This window comes from Leptidea sinapis, chromosome 32 (genome assembly GCF_905404315.1).
Source record: "Leptidea sinapis chromosome 32, ilLepSina1.1, whole genome shotgun sequence".
NCBI lineage: Eukaryota > Metazoa > Arthropoda > Insecta > Lepidoptera > Pieridae > Leptidea > Leptidea sinapis.
Genome location: NC_066296.1, coordinates 2,252,116 through 2,265,533, shown reverse-complemented (window position 1 = coordinate 2,265,533; position 13,418 = coordinate 2,252,116). Strand labels below are relative to the sequence as shown.

Here is a 13,418-nt window from a genome sequence, read left to right as displayed (position 1 = left end):
GAAGTCCAGAGAAGGTTTAAAATGTGAATAAATAGGAAAATGCTGCTAAATTAAATAAAATCAACAAATTTGTTTTTCCTTTGATGTGTCCATACATAATTTCTATGAGAGAATTTATTGACGCACGGTTTGACAGTTCTGCTGTGAAACACTTTCATTACGACAGCAGGGTGCATATTTTACGAAGTAATTTTTGATGTTATGATATATTATTGACAAATTCATATAAAAACATTATTTTATTTATTATATTATACAGAACAACGTCTGTCGGATCAGCTAGTACGTCATACATGATGAGAGCTCATTTGCACTGTATGATTTTGAGCAAAGATTTTTTGCCTTTTCCATCTAAATAATTTAATATCTTTTTCCTTTCTATATAAATTTCATATTATGTTACTCGCTGCTACCGAACCCTTACGTATGGCCACACTAGGTATACATACAATTACGCCTGTCGCCCAAACGTGTAGCCAGACATTACTGGTTAACAGTCTAATGGTCTAGATATTCAATACATTCTCGAACTGATGGTACAACGTACGCTTTACCGAGCACTTCTTGAAGTGATAAGAGTCTAACGTGCTGTGATCTCCAGCGGAGGACCTGGGCCGCACCAGGTCCGTGTTCGAGGACCAGCCCAGCCAGTTCGTGGTGGAGAATACGCCGGCACACTTCTCCCGCGCCACCAGCCTCTCCAGTCTCACCATCAACGATGACTCCAAGGTACGCACATCCATACCATAATGTTTTATTTACGCACAAATATCATGTCTTTTTATAAATATTGTAAATCCATTATTAGATGTAAGTCCTACAAAATAGTATTATTATAACCTATTTTAAGTTCTGTGGATTTTGTGATGTTTTAAATAAATAAATAAATAAATAAATTGTTAATTTTTATTTTATTAGGAAAGCAAACAGTATTACATAACATTAATAGGTTAAAAAGTACCTACACATATTTTTACCATTGGCAGTTTTCGCATATAAGAAACTATAAGCGTGTTACAAATTATGGACAAAAATGTCAAAAAGTAATACAATAAACGCATATATATATATAATACACGAAGACAAAATGAATGGAAATTATAGTATTGAGGTATTCAGCACTCAAGAGAACACACACTCATCCAACGCCTCGTCATTTTACCTCATAACGCGTTTGGTTTTTTTTTTTCATGGAATAGGAGGACAAACGAGCGTACGGGTGGGTCACCTGGTGTTAAGTGATCACCGCCGCCCACATTCTCTTGCAACACCAGAAGAAACACAAGAGCGTTGCCGGCCTTTAAGGAAGGTGAACGCGCTTTTTTTGAAGGTACGCATGTCATATCGTCCCGGAAACACCGCACAAGGAAGCTCATTCCACAGCTTTGTAGTACGAGGAAGAAAGCTCCTTGAAAACCGCACTGTGGAGGGCCGCCACACATCCAGATGATGGGGATGATATCCTAACTTGTGGCGTGTCGTGCGAAGGTGGAATGGCGTGGAGCGCGTTGGTTACGTATTGAATAAATCGAAATCAGGCAAGTCCACTAATATCTGATTTATTGCTTGTGGACACCTTTTAAAATATGAATGTATCGTAATTGATTCCATATTATGGTAAATGATGCGCCTTGCACATTACAATGCAGTGCAGCTGAGGATTCTTCAAACACAAAACTGTGTGAGGCTTCGCTATTCTGCTTGTTTGAATTAGTGTTTAAATAAAACACATTTTAAAAGATTAAAACGCGTGTAATTATAACTGTGTTTTTACATTAGTTTTTGTGTTAAAGTTACATTTTTTACGAACACGTTTTCAATGTTTTCGGACTGAAAATGTAACTTTTACGCAGTGTTTTATGACAGTGCTACTTGAATACGTGTCTGTCGTTTAGTAATATTACTAATTACGTCCTTTTAACTAAAACAAACATTGTTGCCGTTCGCATGTGGCGTATAAAGACTTGTGAAATGGATTAATTCTGAGACATCTCTTTAAGAACGTTAATGCAGTTTGAAGATAAGTAATTTAGTTTCAGCTGAATAACATCTAATATATAAAATTCTCATGTCGCGGTGTTTGTAGTTAAACTCCTTCGAAACGGCATGACCGATTCTCATGAAATTTTGAGTGCATGTTGGGTAGATCTGAGAATCGGACAACATCTATTTTTCATCCCCCTAAATGTTAAGGGTGGTCCACGGCAATTTTATTTTAATTTTTTTGACATTTTCTTTTAAATTTGTTTGATTATGAGTCAGTATTAAAAAATACATACAACTTCACACATCTACGATCAACAGTTACTTTTGTATCGCGATTTTAATATCGGCAATACAACGTTTGCTGGGTCAGCTAGTAAGCAATAAAATTCTGTGCGTTTGTTTGAAATTCGCAACCTTGAATGAGAGGTCAGCCAATGTTCCCTTAGAGGCCGTAAGAGTTCATAACAACGAAGACCAATCTCGACGAAGAAGTTTGAAAAAGTGATAGCCCGTGAATGTTTTTACAACTTACCCAACGAATTTGTTTTTTAATGCGATATTTTTGGTTACAAATTTTATTTGTATAATTATTAATCCCAGCAGTGAGTCAATCTCATCACTTAAAAAAACCAATAATTTTGGATTTGAAAGAGCAACATCTCAAGTCAATTTCCTAATATTGGGGTTGTGCAGGTTATCAACTGTAAAGTAGATCCTGTAGATGTAGATGGAGCCACAACCTGAGAGTTGAACAAGACATACCGAGATTTACGAAACATACGTCACTCGAACGGTTGGCTCGGTTGCAAGAGCGCTCTGACGGAACCCGGGAAGTCGCGGGCTCGAGTCCCGCATTGTTTATAAATTTTGGTTACAAATTGTATTTGTATAACTTATCTCAAAGTTTCTAGTTTCATCCAATGATTGATCATAAATTCCAGTCGTTGCAACTGGCGGAGGAGTTCAGCCCCGAAGCGGTTAACTCTCCACCAACCACCGACACCAGGAGACGAGTCATGGGCTGCACATCCACCCAACCACCGCTAAGGATTGCCAACGAATTCTCCTTTACAGGTTGGTTTTTTGCTAAATGACTGCGTTGAAAAGTGACTACCTTTTACACCATTTGTTGTATATTTTTTATTTTGTATCTTGACGACCCATATAGCCCATTGCTTAATGACCCTGCGTACTGAGCTAGAGGTCCCGGGTTCGAATCTCGGTAGGTGCAAACATTTATGTGATGAATGGATGTTTGTTTCTGAGTCAAGGATGTTTATCTGTATTTAAGTATCGTAATAAATATATCGTTGTAACAACCCATAGCATAGATTTATGCCTAGTTTGAGGTATAATTATTTCTATAAAAAGAAGTGTGTTTTATAGCACACATGCTGGCGACATGTATGACTGCTGGATCCGTTTTTATTTAACGAAAATAAAGGACGAGACGAGCAGGATGTTCAGTTGATGGTAATTGATAGGTCCGCCCACTACAATGCAGTGCCGGTCAGGATTATTGAAAAACACAAAATTATGAGCGGCACTACAATTGCTATCGTCATCTTGACACACAAACAGACTTAACATCAGTCTCATTTGCCCAGTAATTTCATCGAAACACAGAAATTGCTTACACATTACTCATAACTGCTTCACGCCAGAAATACGCGCCGTTGTGGAACCCATAATCTAGCTGGCATCCGGTGCAAAGGAGCCACACTGGTAAAATATCTCTTATGAAAATCAAATCGAAAATCGAGTTATTTGGAAGAATCTGTTTGTAATTAGTTTATATATAATTTCAGAGAACCAATCAACGGGCGACAGTTGCAGGGTGTACTTCACAGAAGACACGCCCGCGATCCTTTCTAAGGCGGGCAGTAACTCCAACCTGTCCGTGCTCTCCATAGAGTCCAACACTCCCGCGGCCATCGACACACTCGCCGACGAGAGCGCGGGCCGGGACTCGCACGCCGGCGTCAGCGTCGACGCACACGACACGTCCGACAGCTCCAACTTGAGTGACTCCGCAGACCTGCTGGAAGAATGTATACAGAAGGGCATTGCACAGGTACGCTGCTTATGGCAAAACCGCATTTTGTTTTAAATTGATACTACAAATAATCTTAATATATATAAATTTCGTGACACGTTGTTTGTCCGCGATGGACTCGTAAACTAATGAACGGATTTTAATGGGGATTACTTCATGCAGTGCAGTTTGGTCCAACTTGAGAGATAGGATAGTTTTTATTTCGATTTGGGACCTATAATTATTTTTATTTTCAATATTTGTTTTGTATGGACATTTTTTCTATGAGAGAATCTAGTGACGCACGGCTTGACAGCGGAAACAATTTCATTATAACAACAGGGAGCCTTTTTTACGAAATAATTCTTGATGTTTTAAAATATTATTGGTAAATTCCAATAAAACAGTATTTTTTTTATCTACAGAACAACGTCTGTCGGGTCAGCTAGTATTATATAAATACTTTACTTTGCTGATCCAGCTAGTATTATATAAATACTAGCTGGATCAGCAAACGTTGTATTGCCATATAAAGTAATTAATAAAAATTTTGTGGTATAAAAATAGATGCAACCGATTCTCAGACCTGCCAAATATATCGTACTACAATGATTATATTCGTGTGCCATCAACCCTATTGCGGATTTGTGGATAGAACAGATTAATATAAAAATTGCGATACAAAAATAGTTGTAGATTGTAGAAGGGCGAAAATTTAAAGTATTTTTCAATTCTGAATCATTAAATAATAAAAAATAAATTGTCAAAATAATAAAAAATATATATTTTTAGGGTGGGTGACCTTTATCATTTAGGGGTATAATATATAGGTACTAATCGGTTTAGCCGCTTCGGAGGAGTTTGGTAACAAACACCGGGACACGAGAATTTTATATATAAGATAATATTATATTTAACAAAGATATCCGACGATTAATAATATCTTAATCTACATGTTTCATATTCCAATGTATTTATTTGTTTGAACTCAAGATTGGAATTTCTTCAGTGAAACTCAAGTATAAATATTAGTTTTTAACATAGACATTAAACAGTTGGCATTTTTAGAACAGTCGACAATTTGGAGAGAATGCGGGTGAAAGTGATAATAATTATTATTAATGTACCCTCATTATGATATAATGTTGTGCACTGTAACCAATAACTTTCAACACTATGAATCGAGACATTGCTATCAACAAATGGTTAGGCATGTGTAACCATATCGATTTTTTTATTTCATTAATTATATCTGTATGTCTGTAGGTGGTGAAGAACAGCGCAGGCTTCGACGAGCAGCCACAGCACTATCTCGGCAGGGACGATGGATACGTATGTACAGTTTTAATGCACTGCGCTGTTTTTTTATTTTATTTTTACACACTTTGTGACCTTCGTCAACGTGTGATTTTCGCTGATTGAAATCACTGCGACAGGTTTTTTGTTAGGCGAGGTTTATAAAGGATATTTATTTATTAGCTTTTAGCCATGGCTTCGCTAGAGTTGATATCCATATATTGAGTTTATATATAGATATTAAATAAGTGTCAAATTTTGAAGTAATTTTTTCATATATTTTCTCTTTTCTAAGGATTAAATACGCATTACAAAATACTGAAGCTAAATCTAGCTTAAAACTGCTTTATAAAAATTATTTGCTCCTCGTAAATGATATTTATCTACACCCATACCCCCAATTAATCGTCTATAAAAGATTCTAAAACAGTTAGCTTATTGCCAACATTTAAACACCCAATGTCCTAATAACCATTACATCTTCCAAAGGCGTGTTGTACAACATTATATCATCCGCTTTCATAATAACACTCCTTTGGATGATATTATGGTTACTAGGACTAGCTTTTTTAATGTTAGCAGTAAGTTCACTGTTTCATAATAATTTATAGAGGATTCATATTAGGGGTGTAGATAAAGTCTTGTATGCAACTGTTGACAATTAGGTATTAAAACACTCATGTGATACTATTATCACAGCACCCACATTTGTGTTTTAATACCCCTTATTAACAATAACAGTTGCATAAATAACTATTACTTACTTGGTTTCAGCGGGCAATGCATGTGCGAGCATCGAGCGCCACCGTGAAGCCACAGGAGCGCGCCACTCACGCTGACAGGTGCGTACTGCGTGACGGCCGCAACACAAACACTCACCATAACAAAGCTATTTAAGGCTGGGCACCAAGCCAACGGCCTTGAGGAATCGAGCGAAGCTAGGTTACATCTCCCGTTAAAAAAACCCTAGGTTTTGAATCAGACTTAAAAGCATTTTTAATTAATTAAAAACATAAAACAAATTTCTTTACAAAAATAACAAAAATATAATATCATGTTATTTAGTATTGATAAACAGTAAATAATTTTTCGTACAATTTTTATCTAGTTTGAATGATTAACATGGCTCTAACTTTTACAAGTTAGGGGTACTTTGGTGATTTTATTCGCAATGTTTATTAAAGATAGAATTGTATAGAAAAAATTATAGCTTCTTAAAAACCGTTATAAAATGGTTTCTATTATGCGCTATTTTGGAGATTTCTTGAGATAATGGCCTAAATAGATGGAAACATAACGCGATAGCAAGGGCAATACTGTACAAAAGCAATTTATGTATTTAAGTGTTTTTCTAAACAACTTAATATTGCATATGAAAATGTTGATGAAATGTCTACTTTGCTTTTTTTTTCTATCGAGAAAATTTAGTTTATTTATTTATTCTGATAAACAAACAGGTATGCATTAATCGGCTTTACAAAATCTAATATTACTTAAAAAACCTATAGTTTCCTAACATACAGGCCCACGGTAGTATACACTGAGTTGACTATTGGACTGTCTGCTATTTGGAGGTTACTCAGTGTCTGTTACTTGCAAATTGATCAGCAAACACTCTAGATGGCATAGGAAGCTGCTTTAGCAAATGAAATTGCAAAACGTTCTGTTGATAAATACAAAGTATTTTGTGAACAGCAGCAGGTGAAATGATTTTTATGAAACCACCAGTAAGTTACCAGTGGGAGGCTCCCTTGCACAGGATGCCGGCTAGATTATGGGTACAACAACGGCGCCTATTTCTGCCGTGAAGCAGAATTGTGTAAGTATTACTGTATTTCGGTCTGAAGGGCGCCGTAGCTAGTGAAATAATTGGGCAAATGAGACATCTTTTGTCTCAAGGTGCCGCTCAGCCCAAGAATCCTGAGTGGTACCGCATTGTAATCTGAAATTCTTTTACAAATGAAATGATTATGTATATTGTGTGTAGTAATTTTAAAAATATTAATATTTACAGTCGCGCCCCAGTGGTGCTACCATCACTACCACCGAAGACACCACCACGTGCGCCACCTCGACCGCCGTATACCAGACCACGTATGTTCAATTCTTTACATTTATTTATTTTATTAAACAGGATGACATTACATTTACGCGTTACTCGTGTGTGTGATCACCGCCGAGCATGCATTGAGACAAAAAAGTTAATCATCAGTCGTAAGACGTCCACAGCTGGACAAAGGCCTCCCCAAAGATCGGTCCTGCGCTGCCCTCATCCAACGTATTCCGGCGATCTTGACCAGATTGTCGGTCCATCTTGTGGGGCCGACCAAAACTGTGTCTTCATTAGTCGTGTCGCCATTCGAGGATTTTACTACCCCACCGGCCTCGAACTATGTGCGCTGCCCACTGCCACTTCAGTTTCGCAATCATTTGTACTTTGTCGGTGACTTTGCTTCTCCTACGGATCTCCTCATTTCTAATTCGATCTGGCAGGGAAACTCCGAGCATAGCCCTCTCATAGATTTTTTTATAAAATGTTCACTTTAATAGATTTGTTTGTAGTGGAAAAATGACTGACAAATATTGACTGTTACAGTTTTTGTTCCAGAATTCGAGGCACATTCTCCCAGTGTGCTTCGTGACAAACCAAAGCTACCTGTTACATCGTCACTAGCCAGGAATGACTCGCTCAGCTCGTTGAGTCTGGATTCGTTTGGCTCCACCGATCAGGAGATATTCGAGGAAACTGTCAAAGCGGGACTCTCTAGTGTAAACCCGCAAGCGAAATTCAATTTTAACAACAAACACGAAGGTACTAGACGGCATAAATCTCTTGACCGAAGCGACAAGATACCACAATATAAATCTAAGGTTAAAGATCCGGAGTTCGAGAGAAATCTTGCTTCCGGAGTTTATAACATAAAGCAGAGCGGTAAAGTGAAGAGGTTGGATCAAGAGTTTAATAGATACGGTGAGCCGTCCAGTAGTTTGCGAAACCGGAGCAGGTTTGACGACGGGCCACCGAGCCTCCCGTCTCGGATGGACAGGAACCTCGACCGTAGCAGCTCCTTGAGCTCCATCAGCAACGACTCGTTTGGTTCCACGGATAAAGAAGTATTTGAGAGATGCGTGCGTATGGGCATGGCGAAACCGAAGAAACGCGACGAGAAAAGAGTTAGAAGCGACGATAGACTCGATGTTCGCGATCGGAGACGCAAGAAGGAGCGACAAAGTGCTTTAGACAAAATGGTGGGCGAGGATTCAAAGGACCGGGCGATATTGGAGGAAGTGATTGCAAAGGGGGCGGGTGAAGGGAGGGAATTTCAGGAGAAACCGTCAAAAAACGTCCCAGCGCCGCCTGTGCTACTCGCGGTCGCAGGCGCGCGCGCAGACATCGCGCGAGAAACTGGCTCTGACCATCACAACATGGCCTCTGATCCACGTACTACTACTGGATCTGACCTACAAGATACTATTGGAGCTAGCCATGACATCATGGCCACCAACCAAGGTATCACAGGGTCTGGTCAGTACAATAACGATGTTCAAGATACTACCAAAGCTAATTTTGAAGATATATCTACAAAGCAACAAAATCTTAATTCTGACGATCTTGATGTACGGAATTCTGGTCATCCGGAACTACTTAATCAACATGCTATCTCAAACGAACCATTAACAACAGCTTCTGATCTTCCGGGGCAATGTTTTATCGCCACTAGATCGAAGCCACATATTACAATTAGCTTTGACCAGCATCTCGATTGTCAGCCTAAGCTCCTGGAAAGTTCAAACCATCATTTGAATACCACCAACGCTTCCACAGAAAGAGAGCGAGCTATAGATGGCTCCAACGAATGTCTCGCTCCTAAATCACTCAACACGACGATCGAATCAGAAAAAGATGAATTGAATAGGTCTAATGAATCTTATGCAGAAGTCGATAACTCTTGGAGCGACGAATCCCACCAGGAATGCGGCGGAACGCTGACACGCAACAAACGTAAACCCGCATGGACAGATATCAAACGAGATGAACAAGACACGTCACGACATGACGATTTGTCGCATCATGATACATGGAACGACACCTGCCCGGATGACGTCACGTTTCCTACCATCAGCGGCTCCGTACATTTGGTTGAGTCCATCAGCGAAATGGCAGATTCAACCCTTCCGGATTTGTTGGAGAAAAGTGAAGCCAACGTGTTTTCTAGATTAGACTTGACTGATAGACTTGATGTTGTGGGAGATCAGGTATTACTGGACGATGTTCCCGAACCAAGTTTCAACTCGCTCATAGATGAGGAACAAAAATATGATTCAATCATGGCTTCTGTTATAGAGAAAGAAGCAGCTAGGCTTGCAGCGCAGTTGAAGTTGTCTATGGAAAACAGTGCTACATCGTTGACTTCCATAGATTTGGATCAAGTTAACCCGCCCTCTAATTTGGGCAGTCTTCTGTCACTGAGCGCGTCGGGACAATTTGATGATCAGCCGAAGAAGAGCCCAAGAAGTAGAAAAAAATCGCTACCGGTCAGTCTGATGGTTAAAAGGGCGTTATCCAACTCTCATCACCAAGGCAGTTCAGAGCATTTGGACAGCAATCAAGCTAGTTTTCTTGATAACGTGAAACCACCTTCTGAAATGGAACATCTCGACATGGAAGGGAGCATGACCTCCGTCGCAAGTATTTCCTCGGAAGTTGCGGAGAGTAAAGAGAAAGCGCTAATAGTCTTTGATCTCAAACAGCCTGTTCATGATTTTCCGCTTTCAACCAACTTTACGATATTCCATGATTTGGACAAAGTGAATCCCCCGTCACTGTTTGATGAGATGGTTGAATCTACTTTAGAATTGGAACAAACAACCGCCCAGCAAGTTTATGATGATTGTGAATCGACCCTTAATGTTGTTACGGATATACCTTCGGGGTCAGATTGTACGCCGCTCCCTTCAGACATGAGTAGCGTCGAATCAACTCCTAAAAGACAGAATATGAAATATTTAACGCCAAAAGAAAAGCGCAATATATCAAACAGATATCAAACATATACAATAAGGGACACCGTCACTAACGTTTCCACTGATGTGGAAGAATCTGAATACCTGACTTGGACAAAGTCTGAAAGTGATCGGTCGGATGAATACGTGACAGCAAACTCTGAATCTAGATCAAAGAAACGTGTAAGTGCGAAACAGAGAAGATTAGATGATAGAGCTAGATACCAGACGCAAACTGTCGACATTCATATACTGACGCAAGATTCGCAGACAACAACTCCTGATCCGGAAATTGAGAGTTTAAAGCAACGTTTGGCCGCTAAGAAGACGATAAAGCAGAAACGCATTGAAGACGCGGAGAGATTCCGAACAAGAACTCTTAGTGAAGATATTCCTCCGTCACCCACGTTCGTTACGAAAGATGCGAATTTCGAGAACATTGAAACGACCACCGGCTACGATAGCTTATCATCGAATGAACCGAATCACCAGCAGATACTTGACGATAGAAGTACTGAAGACGTGTTCAGAGATATTGACAGCGGACATACCGACGATGATTTTGAACTGAACTCCGATCGGTTGAAGACGTACACAAAAAGCTTCAGGAACTATTTACCAGTCGTTGAAAGTCCGGCCGCAGTTGACATGTGTGTCGTGAATAACCTTAAGAATATTGAAATGACGGCGTCCTACCGACGGGCTTTGCAAAATTACAAAAATAAAAATCAGAGCAGTAGTGACTTCGCTAGTTACGAAGGTGATAGCAATTCCGAGGAGAAACTTCAGTCGGAATCAGACACTGAAACACCATGTGTGCCCAAACCTAAGATCGTGAAACCAGAATTGAAGCGAGATAAAAGTCTAGATTCGAACGATTCGGAGGATAAAAATATAGAAATTCCCAAAGTTATCAGGGGCAGAAAGAAAGCTGCTTATGTATCCCCGTACAGGCGGAACCAACCAGCTACTAAAAAAATTGCAGTGCCAACTCCTGCCAAAGCTACGCCAAAACCATCAGCAAAACCCTCAACGTTGCCAAAATCTTCTGTAACTAGCAAAGCAAAAACGCCTCCGAAACCGGCGAGCGCTAATTCATCCCCAAAAAAATCTTTACCCAATAAATCTCCGATAAAAGTTCAAAGAGCTATTCCAGTACCTCCACCCGCCAGCAAACCTTTACCGTTAGTGCGACAAGGTACTTTCACAAAGGAAGAGAGCTCCGTCCCTCCTGAAGATCTTCCGATTCCAGATACAAAAGTTACAGCAAATCCAGGTGGGCCCATTTCTCCAGTGAAGACAGCAGCTAATACTTCCCCTTCACGGCTTCCTCAATTTAGCCGCACCAGACCGCCGATGGCGAAAACAAGTACAAATCAAACGAAGCAAAACAAAACCACGAAACGAAACTCTGAACCGATGATGAAGAACTCCCCCTCTAACCACAGCTTGCAGAGCAACGACAGTGGCAAGACCATTGTGCTCGCGCGGGGTTCACGCCATGGCAGTACTTCCAGCGTCAACTCGACAACGTCTAAAACTAACGTGGAGAGTAAAATAGCGAACTTATGGAAGAAAGTTGAGCATACTAAGAAGTTGCCCGCGAAGAATGACCAAAAGCCAAGCGGTAAAGAACCGCCAAAACTTATAAGAAGCTCAACGTTCGAAGGTCAGCCTAAGCAGAACCAGGTGACGACGGCCGCTAAACAGAAAACCGCAATCGGTATTAAGGTGTCGCAAATACCCAGCTTGAGACCCAAGTCTACGCCATCAGCAAAGACTGCGAACACTTCTCCGAAAAAAACAATAGTGAGAAGTTTTTTGAAAAAACCAGGTGGGCCAATAATATCATGATTAAGTTAGATCTATACATAGATTAGGTTGAAATTTCAGTCGTCCTGATTTAATTCTGAAGAAAACCAGTGCAATAGTCAATGATAAGACTATATTATGATATTTAGATTTTAAAATATGTAGAACCACTTTAGATATCAACTATCAACAGAGAATACATATTTATTTCTTTATATACTTGTTGATTTTGAATCACTTTTATTTTATTCATTTAAGCTGACGTGTTTGTTACGGTCTTATATGATATTGAAAACATTTTTTGTATATGTGTTGCATTTATATAATATGGTAATATTTTTCCTCGACTTTGTAGTTGTAAGTTGGAAAATGATAGTAACAAATTGTGCTGAAAATTGTCTACACTTGCTTAATTGTATCAGATTAGCGGTTCAGTAACATGAGCTTATTTGTCCGCTGAATCAAATCTTTCACATCTGTAAATACACTTTTTACATTAGTTAAGGTTACCATTTTGCATATTTGTATATTTTCCATAATCGTATTAATAAGTTTAAGATGCATTAAGGGTAAAAACTATGATATACTGAGTTATGTCTTACTTTTTACATCTAGTCAAATTGTTAAATAAGCGAGGGTAGTTTTGATATTTGGTAACGCGTAAGTTTAATTGTTTCCTTCGCTATTGGGCCAGCTTTGCGATAGTTAACTCTAACTTCGTATAAATTAATCATATTTTCTTATAACCAGTAAGTATATACTTCCAATATCATTTTCCACTGTGTAGAACTGATTTACTTTAGCCGTGGGTAGTTACAGCAGTTTGTGAAACCAGTTTAGATTATTGTGTCTTTAGTTTGTAACGTACGTATCGATAGTAATAAATAATTAAAATTATTATTGTTATTTTTTTTCAAACCCTTATTCAACATTAAATAAAGAATATCTATAACAACAAATATTAGGGGTTAAAGTATGAAATTGCCGATTAGTACTGAAAAACAGAATTTAGTTTTTTTTTTATTTTATCAATATAATTACCATTATTATCTATACATTGGTGCCATCTAATAGGAATTGATTCGACAAACTGTGTGAAGGGATTTTGTACTGTCTCCTGAGAAGAAAACTTGAAAAAGTCACTCAAAAATCTCTAAAAATGTCAATTCGAATCACTATTACAATAAAACGGCAATTTCATACTTGAACGTCTATTATAAATGGTGGATCATTAGAAGGGATACTAGTGGAAGTAGTATGTAGGTGTTTCCCGTTTCGTCACTAA

The 13,418-nt window shown here is 38.9% G+C and overlaps 1 protein-coding gene across 5 annotated transcripts in view; it reads left to right on the top strand.

The window, feature by feature from the left end:
- Positions 1 to 13,030, top strand: part of LOC126974520 (adenomatous polyposis coli protein-like) — a 78,109-nt gene extending 65,079 nt beyond the window's left edge. For all 5 annotated transcript variants that reach the window (XM_050822030.1, XM_050822029.1, XM_050822027.1 and 2 more), the window contains 7 exons: positions 602 to 729; positions 2,928 to 3,060; positions 3,795 to 4,060; positions 5,288 to 5,353; positions 6,092 to 6,159; positions 7,332 to 7,411; positions 7,926 to 13,030. In XM_050822030.1, coding sequence (XP_050677987.1) covers positions 602 to 729; positions 2,928 to 3,060; positions 3,795 to 4,060; positions 5,288 to 5,353; positions 6,092 to 6,159; positions 7,332 to 7,411; positions 7,926 to 12,175 — 4,991 coding nt within the window. In that variant the 3' untranslated portion in view covers positions 12,176 to 13,030. The remainder of the gene's footprint in view (positions 1 to 601; positions 730 to 2,927; positions 3,061 to 3,794; positions 4,061 to 5,287; positions 5,354 to 6,091; positions 6,160 to 7,331; positions 7,412 to 7,925) is intronic.
- Positions 13,031 to 13,418: the final 388 nt, after the last annotated feature.